The 21072-nt window shown below is 41.0% G+C and overlaps 1 protein-coding gene across 1 annotated transcript; it reads right to left on the bottom strand.

The window, feature by feature from the left end:
- Positions 1-567: 567 nt before the first annotated feature.
- On the bottom strand, positions 568-17398 carry LOC133005617 (plakophilin-1). Its single transcript, XM_061075358.1, has 14 exons — positions 17037-17398; positions 13415-13536; positions 9204-9383; positions 8881-9077; positions 8398-8539; positions 7991-8198; positions 6498-6666; positions 6239-6359; positions 4360-4527; positions 4099-4275; positions 3650-3803; positions 3359-3545; positions 2375-2459; positions 568-1891 (listed from the first exon to the last, which is right to left on the bottom strand). The coding sequence occupies exons 1-14, from the start codon at positions 17218-17220 to the stop codon at positions 1817-1819; spliced, it is 2169 nt and encodes a 722-aa protein (XP_060931341.1). The 5' UTR covers positions 17221-17398; the 3' UTR covers positions 568-1816.
- Between the last annotated feature and the right edge of the window lie 3674 nt (positions 17399-21072).

Below are 21072 nucleotides of genomic sequence, written 5' to 3'. Positions count from 1 at the left end.
TTTCAGTCGCAGTGCAATTTAAGAAGTTGCAGTCAGATTTTACAAAAGATTTAAATTTAAACACATATTAATGGGACCGTGGGGGAATCCACACAGCTGCCAACCGTCTCACCATCTACCAACCATCTTTTCAGGGATGCTCTAGGGATTTGTAATGGTGTGTTTTCCAAAAAAGCATTTAAATCTGAAAATCATATTTAAGTACTTATACTTGCATTATAAAACCATATAATGCAAGTGTAAGTGTAATGTGCAGCTGTCAACAGATCAGAATGAACTAGACTCATGTTCAAGGGCTCGGTCCCTTCATTATCTCTTTGGCGTTCTGTTGAAAATTTAACAACAGTTTAATGACTATTGCTGCTGCTTAAACTCATCATTTTTAGTTTATTGCTCAATACTATGCTATATGCTAATATATATATATTCAACTTAAATTGGGCAGAGTGAATCAAAGCGTATGTTCACCAGGTGTGTGCGGCTGTGACAGTTGTGTATTATATTCCAAACCTCTAGTTTATGTGAGAAAAGAAAACAATGGTGGAAAAAAATAACAATACATGGGCCTAGAATTTATAAATTTTAATAGGCAAATTAATGACAAAGCTACATGATACAAAAAGGCACATAGTATTCCACTGTAAAGGAACAGTTTGACATTTTGAGAGGGTTTCTTTTTTGTAGTTGCTGGTAGCTGCATGTTGTTCCCTTTCAACAGAATCAGGCTAGCCGTTTCCTTCCGTTTCAAGTCTTTGTGCTAAGTTAACTAAGCTAAGCTGACTGGTAGCAGGCTGTAGCTTCATATTAAATACAGAGACATGAGAGTGGTATCAATCTTTTATATTAACTCTCTGCAAAGAAAAGCAAATAACTGTGTTTCCCAAAATGTCAAACTATTTTTTGAATCATTTCGACATGGTTGTTGTTATTTCAACAGAATGAAGTATAAAAAAAAAACTAACAATGGAGCATTTCTTTGGTTTCGTGTGAAAATCAAAGTCCTATTTCTTTCTTGACCAGAGCGTTCGCTCAGTTTCTTACATACTGTAGGTAGATTCAAGATATGAAACCATCTTTAACCTTCTAACTCCAAAAATACTAAACAAACAAAACAGATATTTTTTACGAGATTGTTACAGACAGAACACTTTTTGGGTTGATGAGGACAGCAACAATATCACAAAAACACACAATCTTTTGTTGTCTTTCCAGCTTTTCACATATTTTTCTCACTGCTTTCATTATCCGCTGCTCAGTCCTCAAGGCCACTTTAGATATTATATTTCTTAGCCGCTGCACAGACGAATTTGAGAGCTATGCTATGCTAAATCAAAATAGGTAACATTTCAGTGAAGATAATGTTGTCTGTCCACAATATTGCTCACAGGCTGTAAAAACTAGTTTTCAGCACACTTAACCTACCAAAAACACACTCACCTATATTTATATACACACAGAGAATCTTATCCAAATTAAATACATACAACAACGCAGGATTACTCATGAAATTAAAAGCTCACTCTTCTCTAAAGTATGTACAATATACTATTGACTCATAATGGGATCGCTCAGCAAGGCTGTTATCTGAAGACTTTTCCTCTCCTTGCTGTAAGGGTGTGGCTGCAGAAGTGTTTAAACATGCTGGTTTCCGTCTGCAGGTACACACACAAGCACAAAAGAAGGAAAGAGAGAGGAGAGGCACAGAGAAAAGGTTTTAATCCATTTGATACAGTCTGCACTGATAGTTTAAATCCTGACTACACGGATTAACAAGTGGCCAAAACTGATTGTTCCTCTCGGGCGCCATCCTTCATGCTCAGTCGATGATTTGGGCCGACCTGTGCGCTTGTGTAGTGTTGTCATTGACAAAAAGGGACTTGGCCAATCCCATCTGTGGATCAAAAAGTTGAACAGGAGTCAGTGAAGGATGTCACACAACAGCTAACACTTAATGTGAGAGGAAACACGGCGTCAACTGTTTAATCATTGCCTCTGTGCATCTGATAAGCACATTTGCTCACACTGGTATATTTATACACAAGTTTCAAGGTAATGTTCTCTCATATTCTGTCTCTCCTCATCTGCACTGTCTTGACTTCCTCTCTCTTCTCATTCCCATGTGTAATAGACAGCGCACGCTGAAAACCCGTCTGCCAGGATTCCAGTGTGACTGTTTCTGTATTCACTGAACTCTTGGGTGTGGCAGTTGGGAAGGGAAAGTGACTGTGTGAGCCGCAGAAGTAATAACAAACACCCATCCTTTAAACCCTGGCCCTCCCAGTGTTTGTACAATGCAGCACGAGCTTGTGTTAAAATGGAACTAAATTCTTGGGTTATATTACAATCCGCTGCACAGTATCTCAGACTAATTTACCTTCTTCGCAGCACCTTGAGAACCCTTCTCGTTCCACAAGCTGTAGAGCAGCAATGAGGCTGCTGTGCTGCCTTTGGGGAAAGACCTGTGACGGAGGGCAGAGGACAGTGAGAAGGTTTGCAGCACAAGACAAAAAAAGAGCAGTTAGAAAATATGAAAGGATTGTGGAAGCAAATAGGCACTAAAAATATCACTTCCACTTCTGGTATTTTAGACATGTTTACATAGCTTTATGTTGACTGAGAGGCTGCTTGTGCTGCAAAAAAACCCTTTACAACAAACTGCAACAGCTCAGTTTAAGAAGTCCTGTATTAGTCCAATTTGCAAAGTTACAGCAGCAGAAAGACATTAAATAAGTAGCATGCAGTACTTGGGTGAAGGCATAGAAAGAAATAGAAATATAGAACAAATATATAGAAAAAATATAGATGTAATTAAACTGGTATTGACAGTGTAAATAAATATATTATGTGTCAGAATATGTACGGTAAATGGATTGCATATGACCGTGTATACTGCACATACGGGTCAGAAGTTAACCTGCAGCTGCTGTAGAGGACTCCAGCCACAGTACGTCACCTGGTTAATCATATCTATGTTTGTCAGCGGTGTGAGCACAACAAATAAATTCCAGACAAAAAAAAAGTGTCTGTGGCTGAGCAGGTCGCGCGGGTTGTCCACTAAATGGAAGGTCGGCGGTTTGATCCCTGACTCCAGTAGTCTGTGTGTCAAAGTACCCTTGGGGCAAGATACTAAACCCTGACCACTTTGAGTGGTTGAAAAGAAAAGAGCTGGACTCAACTTGCAGATCTCACAATATACGCAGATACAACTTATGAGAGGCAAAACCACTTTATTCATACATCCCCTTGCAGTTAGAGAGATAGTTCAATACGGCTTACATGAGTCGGTGAAATGCGTCCCAGCTTGTCACAGCTATTAAAGCTTAATCTCCCATACAGAGTTGAATAGATAAAAACTCACCGATTCTCACTGAGGTCAGCCAGTGATGTCACCAGTACTTCATTAAGGACCTTCTTGCCGACCTCAGGTTCTGCCAACATCAGAGCCCGAGCTATGCTGCAGGCTGCTGATATGGTGTCATCCTTGTTTCCCATTTCACGGGGGCCGGAGGAAAGGAGGCTCGTGAGATCCGGCAGAATCTGCTTTGCTGCAGAGAAGAAATGGGAAACAGTAAGATCGGATTCATACAGACCACAACTACACTTTGTGAGGATGCAACTGGTATTATCAACCACTCGTGCATCTTCTTACCCATGGTGGGCTGCACACCAGGGGTTCGACACATGTTACTCAGCAGGGAAATGGCGGCTTTCTGCAGGGCCCCGTTAGACGACTTCAACAGAGGAGAAATGTGCGGCAGAGCGCCCAACTTCTGAACCAGGATCCTGCTCACGGCCATGGAGCCCTGCAACAACAGCAGATCAGAGACGGACAGGAGGAGGAAAACATTAGTTGTAATCTTGTTAATAACTCTAGCAGTAGATATTTATCCTATATTTTCCGTTTTCAAAGATCTTTCGTTCACCAATCCAGGCATACAAAGCTCCTTCTGTTCTCAGTTGTTATTGTGCTGTTGTGTCATTCATCCCACCACCTCTCCACCCCAGTGGCTTTCCTCCTCTCCTAAATCAATATGAGATGATCCTGATTGTCTGTTAGCGAAAGAGGTTAGGCCTCATAGTTGTTTTCTTTGCCCTCACCCCCCCATCGCCGGCTGTTAGGTTCCGCAGGGTACCGCAGCAGGCCTCCAGGGTGGCGTCTTTCTGGGACGAGCCCAGCAGGGACAGGTAGGTTTTCATGGCTTTCGGATGGCACAGCCACTTTTCGCCTGAAGCGGTGCTGTCCTCTGGCATCGCCTTATCCACATCAAACAAAAACTGGGGAGAGAGGAAGGCAGGAGACTGTAAATGGGGTTGATATTGCAGACATGGATGGAGGTGTGCGCGCTGGTTGATGCTCACCTCCTTTTGAACCTTGCTGCTCCTGGGGCTGAAGCATCCAATCGGGGTATTTTTCTTATTCTCGAACTGTTTCTCGATTGGAGAGCCGTACTTGCCAAAGGACGCTGGGGACTCCTTCTCCAGTTGGTAGGACAAGTTGTGGAGAATGCATACACAGTTCTCCACAGACTGGAGGAGAAAACAGAGAGGTTCTTAACTACACTGTTAATCTCGTCAATGCAATGCACCCCCCCCCCCCCCCTTCTAGCAACAACTGTTTGAGCAAATGTCCACCTTGATCGGAAATAAAGATGTTTTAATTGATGTAGTGGTCGTTTACTATGATCCAAGCTCCCATAGGCCACTTAGTCTGCAGAGTGTCTTACTTTGACTTGTGTTCTAATACATTAAAGTCAACCTTATTGCAAAAACCCAATGTACTCACACCTGAGGCAGGAAAAATTGAACAAGGGTTTATTTGAACATACCTCCAGCATCACTGCAGGAGATCCATCATACCGTTTCTGCACGACTCATTACTGACTAATGCTACATCCTTTACTGTATGTCACAAAGTCGAAAAACTTTTGACCTCTGCTGAATTTTCTTAAAGCCTTTACCCATGCAACACTTACTTGTTGTAAGCTATAACAATAAAAATGTATTTTAACAACAATAGAAACACAACTTATCCATTATTCAAACAAGCACTGAATATTGTACTAATAATATTGACTTATACATAACATGTCATGATAACATATTTAACAAGGACATGCACTCAAGTGACTTTTACAACTGATTTGTAAAATGATCCCATATGAAAAAGCCACGGCAACATGTTACAGTTTATTAAAAGAAGCTAATGTGTGCCTGACATTAAACAAACAAAGCATATTATCACTAAGTCTTTCATAGAACTGAAAATTACACTCAGGTCCTTCATTAAAAGAGGCCTGTGTAAACTGTGCAAGCACAGACATGGAATTAAATACACACCCACACCCCTAAATTTGAGCAGGCACACATACAGTACAAGCACCCACTAATTATATACACACTGTAGCTCTGAGGATGTAAAGCATGAGAGTGTTCACCTGTATTTGATCTGTTTAGTGTGTACGTGCACTGAAAGATATTTACAGGAACTACGAGTTCACGGCAGCACGACTACAAACATGGCTGCTCTCATCTACGCCCAGGCACAATTCAGTGTGAACAAGATAGACCAAAACAACAACACTCTGAGCCAGAAGGAAAACAATGCTGTTGCCTAGTATAGAAAAAGATTATCCTTAATGACAAGATCAGCAGTGCATCTATTAGATTAATGATGTTTTATCTTCAAGAATCTGAAAGAAACGTACAAATATCAATACTGCAACTCCTGGAATATCTGAAAATAGTGAAAAACGCACAATTTGCTCAAACCCACGGGTCATAGAGTTGTCTGCTTTGGCCAACCCGTAGTGGGAAATCCTTAAATAGTCAGTTTACATTGACATAAAACATATAAAACAATACATCTAAAAAAAGATTGTAATTAGTACGCTTTTAAGAGACTTAGTAACTCAAATATCAATGTTTCTAATTTCTGGAAAATAAGTTGAACAACTTATGATGACAAATTGATGAATATTTCTAATTCTACTCAACATCAGCAGTTTTACTGGTGGTGGGAGGGGGGTGGAGGAGTTCAGAAGCCAACAGACAATTATTTCCATGCACATCAAAAGTGAACTCTGATTACTCCATGATTATTTTTGTCAAGAAGTTTAATAAAGGAGATCAAATCAGCCATGGGGCAATGATAATAAAAATAATGATATTGCTACCAACTGTTTCCATTTACAAATTAGAGGTGGATGGGTTATGGTGATGTCTATGAGAGAGGTTGTACCTTGTCATCAGGGTTCTCCTCCGCAACACAGGACTGGATGTAACTCATGAGGGAGTCGATGAGGCCACTGCATTCTCTCATTTCTTGTCTATCCACCTTATGCTCACTACAGCTCAGGTTCCTAAACACATCATTCAGACATTCATTTAGCTCTGCATGGACACACGTCGACCACATGATGAGCAGAGCAAGCAGTGACTTGCACTGTGCACAAACATGAAAATCATCCATATAAAGGAATCTTCTGAAACGTTCTCACCGCAGGCATCCCGTGGCGCTGCAGAAGACATCGGGGTGAATGTTGTTGTTGGCGCTGTTGTCCGACCAGCATGTGAACGGCACCACCACATTCTCGGTCAAGGCGGGCAGTGCAGTTTGTCTGAGTTCTGTCTTCAGTGCATTGGTGGACGACAGGTTCCATAGCAGGCCTACAAATTAGAAAACAAATGAAGTTGGTCAAAACACACTTGATTTTTTTCTTTAAGTGTCAATTTTGATTAAATTCTATATTGATACATTTTGGAAAAAATGGTTAGCTCTATTAGCACATACATTTGGATATAATACCATATACAAATATTAGGCTTTGGTTTTTCCAAGCTTCTACATGTGTGGTTTACCTAAACTTACATTTACACAAAACTCCTTGGATATTGCCTAGATTTTGTTTGTAGGCTATCGTTATTATTCAAATTTTCTAAGTAAAGCAGGTATTATATAAATTATGGACAACTCTTTTTGGTGATTTCCTGTAGGGGAAAATAAACATTTTTCAATGGTCTAAAGGGTAAATGTTTGAGAATGTTAAAATGGAATGACAGCCATTTGCTATATCAAGATGTTAAGATTAAGATACGATTAAGATACATTTATTTGTCCCAAACACATGCACAGACATGCACAAGCACACTCATGCAAGGAGGGAAATTTTACCTCTGCTTTTAACCCATCTGGTGCAGGACACACAGAGCAGTGGGCAGCCATGTACGGCACCCGGGGAGCAGATGTTGGGGGAGTAAGGTGCCTTGCTCAGGGGGACTAGACAGGGTAGGGAGAATCCTCTTGGATTTTTGGACAGATCAATCCAGGTTCGTCTTTTTGTTGTTTCTCCGTGGAGTCCAACCAGAGACGAACCAGAGACCTTTTCTGCCCATAGTCCAAGTTTCTTCCACTAGTCCACCGCCTCTCAGTAATGGTTGAGTAATGGTGCCCTGACAGAGTGAGACTGTGTGTGTTGTAAATTGAGCTTTGTCTTTGTAACCGGTCCGGCTGCACGTTCATGTTTGTGCATGCAAGTCCCTCCCTGAGCATCTATTGGCTCTCCCCGCGATCATAAAGTGGGATGACTCCAGCTCAAATCTGCACTCAGTCATGTAAACCTGGAAATTAATACTATCACATATATTACCTTTAAAACCCTATTTCCCTTCATTATTATAATTTCAATTTCATGTTACAAAAATGTGAGTTCATACGTTTGCAAGGAGCAGGTACATCTCGGCATACAATTAAGAGTAAAATATGCTTTTTCTGTGTTCTCTGTATGAGAAATTCAAACTTAACATATTGTAAACCAATTGTGTGCACGTATATTATGTGTATATTGGCCCCGGTGACCTGGTCTGTCCTTTTATTTTATTCTATGTACATATGTTCTACTAAAACAATAAGAATATATATACTTTCTAAAAAGGCATCGTGTGTGAGATTTCCTCCTGTCAGTTTGGGGTTAGGGCGACTTCGAGGTCCTACCTGTGATTTGTTTCTGAGTCTCAGTCGAATCGGTCTTCTTTAGTAGCTGCAGGGCCTTGCCTATGCCACCACAGTGTTGAACCTCCAGCTTGTTGTTCTCGTCCTTAAACACCAGGTTCCTCAGGGCGCCAGCAGCAGCCTGGCCCACCCCGGGGCTGGGGTTCTCCAGAAGCATCACGAGAGGAGGGATGCCCCCTAGTTCTAAAACCTGCAACACAGAAGCGAGGAGGGGACGGATGAGGCGTGGCCAAAGCTTTCTCCGCCCTTTCCCTCAAGGCAGGTTAACCTCACAGAGAACTCGCAGGTTAACCTCACAGCTTGTATCTCTGCAGTCGGCTATAAGACAACCTTCACACTGAACAACACTGCTGTGTCTAAAGGTCTTTATAGTAGATTTGTGCTCAGACCTCCTCTTTGGCACGCTCCTCTTTGAAGGTGGTGTGTTGGATGAAGGTGGCTCCACACTGCTTGAAACTCTCATCAGGGTGAGACAGATACTCTACAGCCTGCTTCAGGGTCAGCTCTGATACGTTTATCCCACTGTCCACACTGGAGAAACAGAAATTACATTTTATTTAATTAGCTTTTTATGAACATTAGAGCATGTAAGCCAACCTAACCTGAATAAACCTGAATATGTGCAGAACATGTCTCCTTTAATTTCAAGTAGGAATTGAAAAACATGGAAGTACACTGAAGCACTAAATTAAAATCTTTTCTCAGGATCTCCCAAAGGCAATACTTTTTTTTTTCTCCATGTCCCTTCCCGGGCTCCGTACTTAACAATACACATTCACAGTGTGAAGCCAATAAGATGAACGGTCCCCAATATATACTGTATGTTCCACAGATAGAGATTTGAAAACCAGATGCAAGGAGGGTGAGCTCACGCTGATTGCTGCAGATTCATCTTGGTTGTTTTCATGGTTCCCATCCTGCCCTCAGTGTAGGAGTGGGCCGATGGTTGCTGGACAATGCGTGTCTGGCTGTTGGGCATAGCATTGCCGTTGGTCATGGAGTAGGTGCTGTGTCTATTGGTTGAAGTATAGAGGGAGTGCTGGCTTTGGAGCGCCTGCCCCTTGGCTCTCTGAATAAAGAGCAATTCACAATGATTAGCTGGTACCACGGAATAATTGCGTTTTTTTGTCTGCATAAAAATTGTAGGTGCTAAAAAGTCACATTGTGGGTTTAGAGAATGAGAAAAACTGATCACCATGGAAGGTGCGGCAGAAAATTGAGGAACCAAGGCAGGGTCACTGCGACTGGCTTTCAATTCACTAGGAGCCGGGGGCCAGTTGGCGCCTTTCATTTGCTGTTCCCATCCGCCTGAGGTGCTTTGATATCTTCCTCTGGTGGCTCTACTGGGCATGGAGCGACTCTTCTGAAAGATCATCTAAAGAGAGAGACAGTTGGGTTAAGGAGATTGAATCACATGAAACGTTTCACTCACAGTTCTCCAGAGAATGAGTCACAGAAATTTATTGAAAAATAAACATCTAAGGAAATCCACCCGGGCCGGTCGTGGAAGAAAAAGCTTTTTTCTGCTGAAATACAGCATGGCCCTGAGGCTTCTCTCTGTCAACAGGCCAGGTAGCTAAACTAGTTTTATGAAAAAAGTAGTTTACCTAGTTTCTATGAGGACAGATTTCAAAGACATCCCCTGTTAACCAAGACAGAGGAATCTGAGCTCAAAACAAGGACTGCATACCTTGTTTTTTCCACTATTTCCTTCTATACCTCTAACTCAACCAAGGTAACATAATCCGTCACTGGAGACTCACTCCCGCTCTGTGCGTTATGAGACTCCTGACACTGTTGAGCACTTTCTCACAGAGGAGCTTTGTGTGTTCAAGTCAGACACAGCGTCCCGTAACGTTCACAATCCTGATCTCACTAAATAACTTAATCTCCTGTGATTATCTATTGTTTTTATATCAATTACTTTGCCTTCGCTTTTTTGGCTTTGTGTGTGTGTTTGTGTGTGTGTGTGTGCGTTACGGCTTTGCTGCTTCGCAAGAAACTTGGCATCACCTGAGAGAACTGACAGAACATGTCCTGCTGATGCTTTAGCAATTAGTCATTTTTTCAGAATTAAACCTTTGTCTGCTACTAGTTTCTGTTGAAATGAAAAATTCCCACCGGTGTTTGAACACTTAGCGCTAGTAAGAAAGGAAGTGTGCACCACTGTGATAAAGAAAAAGTTTCCCTTTTTCAAAAAAATTATAAAATAAAAATCACAAACATCAACTCATAACTATTTTCTCACAGTTAACCCCAGCAGCTGTCATGTGGACATTTGGATGTGCACTCATCGTTACCTAACTTTAAATTAACACAACACAAACCATAACCACAGACAGCTTATGTCCCCATTTGGACAAGCAGTCCTCAATTAAGTGGTTTGTAGTCTGAAATTTGTCCCCAAAATTTGCCTATGACACAGACACACCATTTTTTTTTAAACGACGATGTCCTCTATCATTGTACCGACTCTCCTATTTCTGTTGCAAACTGGACTGTTTGCTTGGTTACCAGCTGTATTTGAGCCCAGCTACTAAGCAGCAAAAGCATGATGGAGGTCAGATCAGTCAACAACATGCTTGATTAGAGCTGGCACCGTGTTTACTCTCAAAGTGCAGCTTGCTCACTTCATCCTGTCATTTGGGTAGCAAGGGACTGAGCCAGCAGGCCTCTCAGACACCAGGGACTGCACAGGAAGAGAAGGACGGATGCAAATCAAGGACGTAGAGCAAATACAAGCAGCACAGACGTCTGATAAGAGACCATATACTAAAATACGAATTTACTATTGTATTTAGGAGCAGGGTATAATTGTGAACTGCAAAAAAACGTCTCTCATAAGCCTCCACATCATCTAGCCATCAATGTGGAACTTTCTTTGTCTATACATGAAGAAACCAAAAGTCATGTATGAGTAAGGACCGGATTGCTTGCAGATTCTTGTTTCTAACATCTGGTCTGTAAACTAAGTGATTCATTCACTTCATCGGTCCGATAAACTGTCAGTCATGTTCTGCCAGGAAAACAGAACTAAGCAAAAAAAAAAACATAGCACACAAACACACAACAAGCAACAAGCTTCTGGTGTCTTCAACTTAAAAAAGGATATTATCCAAAACAGACTTGGCTCCAGGGTGCTTACTATATTATTCATAAAAACAATATTGACAGATTTTAGACATTTTTATGGTATAAAAGCTCTGGCAATAATTGCACTTTTACAAAGTTTATAATGTTCAGATCACCATAACATTGTCAGAAATGTCTACCTTCAATCAAAGGCGTGCCTAATAAGGTGGCCATAAATCAATGTTGAAATATGAACACGGGGAGAGGCGTCACCCCTGTTGCCATGAACTTGGACAAGGACATGAGGTTGTTGGCTACGCAATTCGTTGTTTACCGCACATTTTAAATTAATTAAAATTATAATTTTGCCTGTGACCCTCAGATAAGGTGACAGAATCAACACACACGTTATATATGAGGCAACAGATTCACAAGGACTGATGATAATGAACATTCATTTGTAAGAATTTATCACCACACTCCCTAGACATGCCTCAACTCATTGTCGGTAGGTCAGGTCAGGCCACAGCAGAGCTATGGTACATATTTATACACACACACGCACATACACGCAAACACAAACACACAGTCACTGTGCGGAATTCGAGTTTGGTCCCGTTCAAACGAGTTGAACTCTCCTTGACTCTTAACGACAAGACACAAAGTAAAAGCTACAGTGACAAAACAAATGTTCCTACCCAAAATGAGTAAAACACACATCGAGATACAAAAGTATGTTTTGCTAATTGCTACAAGTTCATATATATATATATATATATATATATATATATATATATATATATATATATATATATATTTATACACAGACTCTGTGGTCAAATGTATGAATATACACAACACTTATTTTACTCAATAGTATTTTTCAAGAGCAATAGATTAAATAGTTTGATAAATGGTGAAAACACATTTATAAGTGGTTCAGGGATTGAGCTGAGGCAAGACACTGGATCTGCTCCCAGACGTTGAATAATTTCAGCCACGTAGCAACAACACACACCTCTATTATACAATTTATTAATCTGACTAAAACCAATAACAAATAACAAACACACACACCCTATAAAATACCACAGAAAGAACACATCAATCAAAGTCCCAAGAGACGGTTAACCATAATTAAATCAAGAAATTGTGAGACTGAGCTAAAATGATGTGCAATATCTGAACCGACATTTTTCCACAGCGTCAGCATGCAACGGATGAAAGTGTGTGTATATCTTCCATAACGAGCTCAACCAGCTTCCTTATGGTTTCCGGTTTGACTGAACAAGGCCACAAACCACTCATGACCGAGTGAACCCTCCCAAAAGGTGCCAACGCTGCAACCTACACTCACTGTATACACTGTGGGAATTGTTTTTGGTAAGTGCAGCTTGTTTACTTTCTGGGTACGGCTAAGGATTGATACGGTTTTAATGTTCCATTCAATATGAGGCTCCAGCAAGAAGCTAGTTAAAGATCCAGTGTGCAAGATTTAAGTAAAATAATATAAAATAGTCCTAGTTTTTTTTCTTTACTAGTGTGTAATAATCTAAATTGTACAAATTGTTGTTTTCGTTACCCTTTATTCTTAAAAACATTATTTAGATTGGGAGCGGGTCGTCTCTAGGGAGGTGGCCATGTTTTTTACAGAAGCCCAAACAGGACAAACTAAACACCTTTTGAGTTTTTAAGACAACTGAAGGCTACCACAGGTTCTCTTTCATGTTTGGAAGGGAGGGAGAAGTGAGGGGTATTCAGCTGCAACATGCAACTTCACCACTGGATTTGACTAAACTCTACACACTGAACCTTTAACTTAGCTTAGCATGAAGACTGGAAATAGGCTGGAACAGCTAGCCTGGCTTTGTCCACTTCCTTTGTGCCTGAATATTTCTCTGCTGGTTGTGTCAAGTCACTCCAACCCACCAGGAAATAATCCTGCACATAACTCCTTGTAAAACCATAACATGTCATTTTTATATTTGGGTGTAAGTGGAAAATAACCAAACAATAGTGAGCCTCTGGTTAGAGAAATTTTCCCATTAACCTTTATGCAATAATTGGTTAATAGTTGTCTTAGTGGTGTTATATTCACATTGTACTGCAGCTCTTAGTTTGCTTTAAGAAGCTTAATCTGTATTACAAAACAAGACACAGCTTCTATATGGATAAAACATTAATGCAGGTACATATTTATGTGAATTATCTGTGATTATGGTAAAAAAAACATGACTTGGTGTTCCTCTGCAGAGTCTGTGAAAGGGAGTCGGATTTCCACTATGATCATCTCTCTACAATAACACACTGTGCAGTCACATGAGGAACAATTACCGCTTTGTTGTTGCCTGCTGACATGCTGGAGGTGCTGTGGCTGAAGGTGCCATTTGCTTTGGATGGAGTAAACTTGAACGTTCCAAACTCGGAATCTGATGTCACAGACTGCTCGAACAAACCTGGTGAAAGAGGAGAAGTGTGAGAAAAAGGGAGATGAACAACAGAGAGGCACAGAGGGAATGAAGAATGCAGGATTTTGACATACAGAGAGTTTAGTTTACTATGGTTAGGTGTGTTTTGAATAATGTCAAGTTGACAACGAAAGGCAGATACAACCAGGGAAAATCGAACATGCTGGCAAGACAGCACAAGGGCGTGGTTGGAATTTGGCCCCTTCATGTGGGCATCAGGATTTCATCAGATTGAAAATGCAGTGTGGTCATGAGAGGTATGTTATTATTGTGATATCTGCTTCCCTCGCAGTAACATTGAATTCCCCCTTAAATCAAGAATTAAACAAAAATCCCAACATAATTTCATACCAACATTGGCCCTAGATCATTTACAGAATAATCAGACAGACTCTGGTGTGTGTCACTGGAGTAACAGACTTCTTCCTTGGTATATGGTGGAAACATCACCCTTGGATGAGGGTGATTCAATAACTGGTATTAAAGAAGACAAATAAAAGAGGGATTGGCTAGAGGGATTTGAAGACTTCAAATAAAAAAAGTGATGAACCAATATATGAATCCAATTTAAAAACGAGATAAAAACCACTTCACTTTATTTCAAATGTTTAATACTTAAATAAAAAAAGTGTGTCAACTGTTTATTGTTATAGGGACATAAACAGCCAAATCCAAATACCCGACTTAAGGAATGGCACACATCAAATGCATGACTGCCATTCCTCAGACAGACAGACATGACATCATGTCACTCACAGTCTGCAGCCGTCAAGCATGAGCTCAACCAAATCCACCCTTCATGTGGAAGCCTGTCTCAGCACCTTCGCCTGTGTGTCTCGTCCGATGATTCATGTGAAGGTGAAGCCTCACGGCCACATGGTGCCAAAGGTAAGGATGCCACTTCACCATTACAGGATTATTGCAGTCATTACAGTAGCATCATCCTCAGGGTGAGAGCATGTACGTGAAGGCAGAGCCCGACAAGAACATGTCTCCCACAGTCATTTTAAAGGGTCAGCTCATCTTAATCATAAATACACACCTGCAGTGTGTGTATGAGGGGGGGGGTTCTCTTGGCCTCCGAGCAGACTGTTTCAAATAACGTTTGCCGTTCCTCTGCCACATAAACCGGTTTTAAAGATAGTTCACAGACTTCACTGCTTTTTTTCCAGAGAGATGATTTCTGTGCACATTTAGGATTAACTAGAAACTGAAATAATAATGTTGAAAGAGCATATTTCTAGAAGGCCTACAACACTGACTTTGACTGCATCTTCCCCCCTTTTGTTTTAACCAAACTATAAGGATTTTTCTCTTCTACCATCTTTGAGGAGCACAAACAAAATTCCCCAAATTCCCCTCAATTGTGTTGGGGCAGCAGCAGAAACTTCGGAAATTGATATCTTCTCTTTCCTCAGCTCCTAAGTTATCGACATGGTTCGATCCCACTTGTCAGAGTGGGAAAATTTAAATTTGTCTAATATGGTTACCCTTCCACTTAAAACATGATAGGACACAATAGGTCCTGGGCGTGAACAAAGTGGTAAGGTTTCCAAATAACTTGATATTGTTGTTGCTGCAACAAGCTTTTCTGAACAAAATAATTACTGTACGAGTTTCTTCAATGATGCCTTTGCCACAGGCGATAAGCTCGAGGATGTTTGTTAATCGACCGCAATGTGTTGTTCTAATTATTTTCCCCGAGCAAAGTTTTCCCAGCCATGATTTAAACTGTCACTTTCAGAATCTTTTTCTTAAGAGAAGTTGGTTTGTCAGAATCACTATTTAACTTAATCTTTAAGCTTTTATTCACGTACTTTATTCACTTGTTGTTAGAGATGTTCTGATACCGTTACCAGCATCAGGAATATCTCTGATGCCAAAAAGTCGGGTCAGTCATGCAGGTGTATTGTTTTCCGATACCTTGAAATAACTTGTTTGCTGCTGCACTGGCAAAGAAGAAGTGAACCATCACAAGAACCATCAGAAACAAAATTATTTTTCAAAGGGGTTTAACCTGAGCCAGGCCATCCAGCACTGACAGCAATCGTCCCCTCCACATAGGGTTAACACAGCTGTTAAAATGCGTTGCACAAGTTGTTATTTTCCAAATGCACTGGTATCGCACCAGAACTGGTAACTGAATCAGGAAGGGAAAAGTGGTATCGGAACATAGTGGGTCTGCTTTTGCTGTACGTCTCTTATTTGGAGCCACACGTTTCTCTGTGGAGGGCAACAATTTGAAGAGAGCCAACTTCAAACTGTCAGGGATGTTTTCAACATGCGGGCCACATATTTCAAAACCACTTAAGGCATTGACAGTTTCAGCAAGACAGTCAATTAGCACACAGACAAACCTACTTTGCAGACCATTTACTCCTCTGTTGCCATTTAACAACCACCCCCAGTATCGCAACTCAAACCAGAGGAGCCGCACGCATCTCACAAGATGTAAACATTTTGGTGGATTCTTCTCATAATGCCTCTTGGGATTGTTTTGAAACACTTGAAAATGTAACTTCTCCAAATGTGTGTGTGTGTGGGGGGAATTTTGCAAGCCCAAGGGCTGCATTCCTCAGCGACAGGGAGAAACAGCCCAGCCTGGATGAGCGGAATATGTGTCTGACAGTAATGAGCAGTGAATCACACCCACAACACGCATGTCGGTGGATCCAGCAGCAGCAGTGGATCATATTTCACACGCCTGCATCATAACGTCTGTCAGCAGTGTTATGGCAATTTTACGTCGTCATCAGAAATAAAGAGTGAATCATACAAACAGCTAGTCTGTCTTTTATTAACGAAGCTCCGGACACAATCAAACTGAGAGCAAGGCTGTCTGCTTGAGAGTGCAATGAGTCTCTCAGGAAATGGCAGTTATGAAGCCCCCCAAGTTCCGCAAAACACTCAGAGGGACTTTACACAAAAACATGAACAGCACACATGGACAGGCAGATCATCTGATCACAGCATCAATAAAATCATAAAGAAACTTAAGATTTAGCATTTGAAACAGGAACTTTGACTTGACAGTGTCTAGACACGATCTCCAACAATAGATTTTTAGAGAAAGTTTCGGAAACACACATTCAATGACTCATATGAACCCGGGTCACTTGATGCAGATGAAACACAGGTTCAGATACATTTGAACCTGTGTTGTGTTTACAGGCACTACAGGAACAGTAGAATTTTCCACTACAGCAGCAAAGAAGAAACTCCAAATAGTGAACACAACTCCCCAGCTTTCACTGGGTTCCTGCCCTGAGGACGTCATCCTCTCACACTGAACAATCAGACTCACAACAGCAGGAATGTTTATTTTCATGAGGACACAACATGAGAGTTTAGAGCCTGCAGCAGCCATGTTTGGAGGAGGTCACCCCTCCAGACAGGGACGTTTAACAGGAGGAAAGGTTAGTAGATCAGAACACAGCTGATTGACGGTGCAGTGTAGTGTCACCCTGGGGTGTAATGCCGGGTTCTACCTGCAGGGGCAGCAGACGCGTGTCCGTTCTTCCAGGTCTTGGACTTGCCCCTCTTGATGGTGTGCACCTGCTGGAGCACTCGCTGCTGTCCGGTCCGCAGGTGTTTGTCGGAGGGCAGCGCCAGTGACGTGTCCTCCACCCCCCCCACGGTCATGGCGGATCTCAGCGGCTCCACGGCCGTCATGTTCCCCCGGAGAGAGAGCCCGGGCTGGGGGTCGGTCAGGCCGGTGTCCGGAGGGTCGCAGAGAGTCAAGGATCCCACAGAGAGAAGCGGGACACGGGCACAATGCGCGGTGCCGAGGCGGAGAAGTGCGTAGCGTCCGGTGCGTAGTGCGTGTGTGTGTAGTGTGTGTGTGTGGAGAGATGGGTTCAATGTTCCAACGGGAGCGAGCTCCACCCTCCCGGGACCGCGCCCCGTCGAGGTGGGACATCTGTGGGTGGGGCCTCTGTGGGTGGGGCCAGTTCACAGGCAGGTGTGAAGGGAGGGCGGGGGCTGAAGCAGAGCTACGCACTCACTAATGCACTGAGGGTAATGCGTGTAAAACGTAACGTAAAAAAGAAAAAGTCTGCGAAAGGTGTGTAATGTCTGTAGTTTGTATTTTTTGTTTTTTTTAATAAACTTTTTTTAGATTAGATTAGATTCAACTTTATTGTCATTGCACAGTACAGGTACATATACAACGAAATGCAGTTTAGCGTCTAACCAGAAGTCGAAAAAAGGCAGTAAAAGTGCAGAGTATTGTGCATATTAAAGTGAAAATGTAAATAAATAAGATCTGAACAGTAGAAATATAAATGGAATATTACAGTATTAACAGGAATTGTATGATATAAGAACGATGAATACACTATGAGCAGGATAAAAATATAAATATATATAAATATGAATACACTATAGGCGGGGTAATACAGTAGTACAAAAAAATTAAAAATTAACAGTAGTGCAAATGTACAAATGTTCCAATGATCAGTGGTTGGAGGAGGGTGTGTGGCAATAAGAAGTATATGAAAAGTGCCACCAAAATAGTGTGTAATGTCTGCAAAATAGTGTGTACCGTGTGAAAAGTGTGTAACGTTAAAGTTTGCCACATGTGGAAAAAGTGTTTGTAACATCTGAAGATAGTGTGTGAAGACTGAACATATTGTGTTACATCTGCACAGCTTTAGTGCAACAGAGGTTCCATGCAGCCACTCTTGTGTTGTGTGGTAGAAAACGTAGGCAGGTGTGAAGGGAGGGGGGGGGGCGGGGGGTGAAGCAGAGCTACGCACTTACTCATGCACTGAGGTTTATGCGTGCGGCCAAGTGTGTGACAACTGTAAAAAGTGAGGAAACGTCTGCGAAAGGTGTGTAATGTCTGCAAAATAGTGTCTAATGTCTGCAAAATAGTGTCTAATGTCTGCAAAATAGTGTGTACCGTGTGAAAAGTGTGTAACGTGAAAGTGCGCCACATGTGAAAAAAAAGAGCAAAACATGTGAAAAAGTGTTTGTAACATCTGGAGATACTGTGTGAGGACTGAAAATATTGTATTGTAATAACATCTGCACAGCTTTAGTGCAACAGAGGTTCCCTGCAGCCACTCATTGTAGTGTGGTAGTAAAACGTATTTGTGTGTTGCTCTGCTGCCTCTACCTGTCAGGTACACAGTGACACAGACAGGACAATGAACAGTGGAGATTATGAAAGAAATAAAACATTTACACAGTTCCTAGCTAGTGGTGGAACATACATATATATATATATATATATATATATATATATATATATATATATATATATATATATATATATATATATATATATATATATAACTACTGTATGTAGCCTCTGGTTTTATACCTTATACTTTATTTGACAGATGCCATTTTGTTTTTCAAATTCTGAAATAAAATAATTTATCACAACTTTGGATCTTCTTTATTTATAGGAAGACAAATCTCTCTCTATATATACATATATTCATGAGATATAACTAAACAATTCATGAACGTTAAAAAAAAAAGGCTCCTTTTCGTGTCGGCCTGCTCCGGAGGTTTTGTTAACTTATCAATTCATATTAATGTAATATTTAACTTCTTTTTTATCAACAAAATGTGTAATCTGCCTTCGCTTATGTATACAAGTATTGAAAACAGTGTGTCCTCAGGAAGCACATTTAGTTGTATCAACAGACAGTATACAAGAGAGTAGTTTACTGTGACCGTTTTCTTTTCTCCAGGTCATGCAGGTGCACACAGGGAACTTGACATGCTCATGTTTCTTAAAGTCGTTTCACCAACATGTCTCCAGGAAACAGCAAGTCCAGTTCCCACATGTGTACAACTCCTGCACTAAGAAGACTTTCAATGTTCATATTCAAACCCACATAATATATAATACATTGATAAACCGTTGCACTGTAGATACCAGCAGTATATAGAAAATAAGCTTCACCTGCACCAGCTCCACCATTAAAACACTGGTTACCAGAAGAGATAATCTGAGCTCTGTGACTAACAGGATTGTTTTGACCAAGTTTCTGCAGGTGACATTTTCCCACCACACCCTTCACCTCAACTCTGTCAACATTATAAACGCATGTTACACCTGTAGAATATGCACATGGACATGTATGTGAGACAAAGTCAACACCCATTCAGCTGCTCTTTGTAAATGTTCCTACCAGAGATTTTATCTGAGACAGATGAGTCAGAGAATTGTTTTGTCTGTTGATAGAATGTTAATCCCCTCAGGCCGAGGGAGATTTTCGGTTCAGGACAAGGACATGATGTTTTATAACATTGAACGGTTTGAGATCCGGTTTGGATAAGGAGACTATCACTGATTTAAGGAGATACACGCACACAAGCCACCTGCTTAACCAGGTCGGCCATCGTCGTTCACTGTTGGCATGATGGTATGTTTAATTGGTGAACCACACCCTGCCTGATGACTGTGTGTGTGTGTGTGTGTGTGTCACTGATTACCACATGTTGTTTTGGCTAAATGGCCATGACATGCATATAAAACTTTGATGAATGTCTTCACACAAAAGAGCCAAAATTGTGTGTGTGTGTGTGTGTGTGTGTGTGTGTGTGTGTGTGTGTGTGTGTGTGTGTGTGTGTGTGTGTGTGTGTGTGTGTGTGTGTGTGTGTGTGTGTGTGTGTGTGTGTGTGTGTGTGTGTGTGTGTGTGGATTACTGGAAAGTCATACATAACCATGGCAAAGTTTCAAAGGGAGCAATTAAAGCCAAATGTTCCGCGAAAGCTTTTCCACAGTGCCAGCAGTTTCAAGTGTGAACACCAACATGATCGTTTGGACAAGCGTTCATTCGTGTTTGGAAGACATTGTTGTCACTTTGCAACAAATATATTAAGAGAAGAGTGCATCGTCAACAGCACTGTGTAATGTGGGTGGAATAAGAACCACAGTTCAAGTTTAAAGTTTAATGTTTAAAGTAATGGAGTAAATGTACCTTATTACATTCCATCATTGTTCACCCCACACATTAAACAATGACAACAATAAGAAAATGCTAATGTATTGGACTATATAATTCGATTTCAGTAGTTCTAGTCTAAATATAGTATCGTTTATGGGTTAAAATTATAGTGCACCCACCTTATTTTATAATTTTTTTGCCACTACCGCCCTGTGTGTGTGTGTAAGTCAATGCTCAGTAAACCTACTCTTATGGTGTGTGTTTCTTGGAAGGCAGCAAAAAATGTAATATAGTGTATTTCTGAAGGGTTACAAGTGGTGAGCTTTAGAGCCCGACACACATTTTAACATTCTATACACGTTTGTGTTAGTTTCTAGTCATTTATAAAAAGTTTGTGGTTTAATTATAAAATACTAAGCCTCGATTAAATTCTTTGTAATAAGTGGTTAATAACGACACAATTCTAAAATAAAATATAGTCAAAGACTGTTGAGACACCATTTCCGATACTATTCCAATATATCAGCCGAGATATATTTTTTTTAGAATTGTGTCGTTATCTAGACTGACAGGATAACAGATGCTTTTCTGCTGACACACGTCCACCCATGCCCTA

This window comes from Limanda limanda, chromosome 7 (genome assembly GCF_963576545.1).
Source record: "Limanda limanda chromosome 7, fLimLim1.1, whole genome shotgun sequence".
Lineage (NCBI taxonomy): Eukaryota > Metazoa > Chordata > Actinopteri > Pleuronectiformes > Pleuronectidae > Limanda > Limanda limanda.
This window is presented reverse-complemented; position numbering and strand designations above follow the sequence as displayed.

What these genes read in the sequence shown, in the direction of transcription:
- LOC133005617 (XM_061075358.1), bottom strand. Translation starts at nt 17,220, where the DNA reads ATGACGGCCGTGGAGCCGCTGAGATCCGCCATGACCGTGGGGGGGGTG. An exon ending in CAGCAGGCAACAACAAAGCG is followed by an intron (nt 9,384 to 13,414) that starts GTAATTGTTCCT and finishes CTCTCTCTTTAG; the next exon opens with ATGATCTTTCAGAAGAGTCG. An exon ending in GCTGACCTCAGTGAGAATCG is followed by an intron (nt 2,460 to 3,358) that starts GTGAGTTTTTAT and finishes CCTCCGTCACAG; the next exon opens with GTCTTTCCCCAAAGGCAGCA.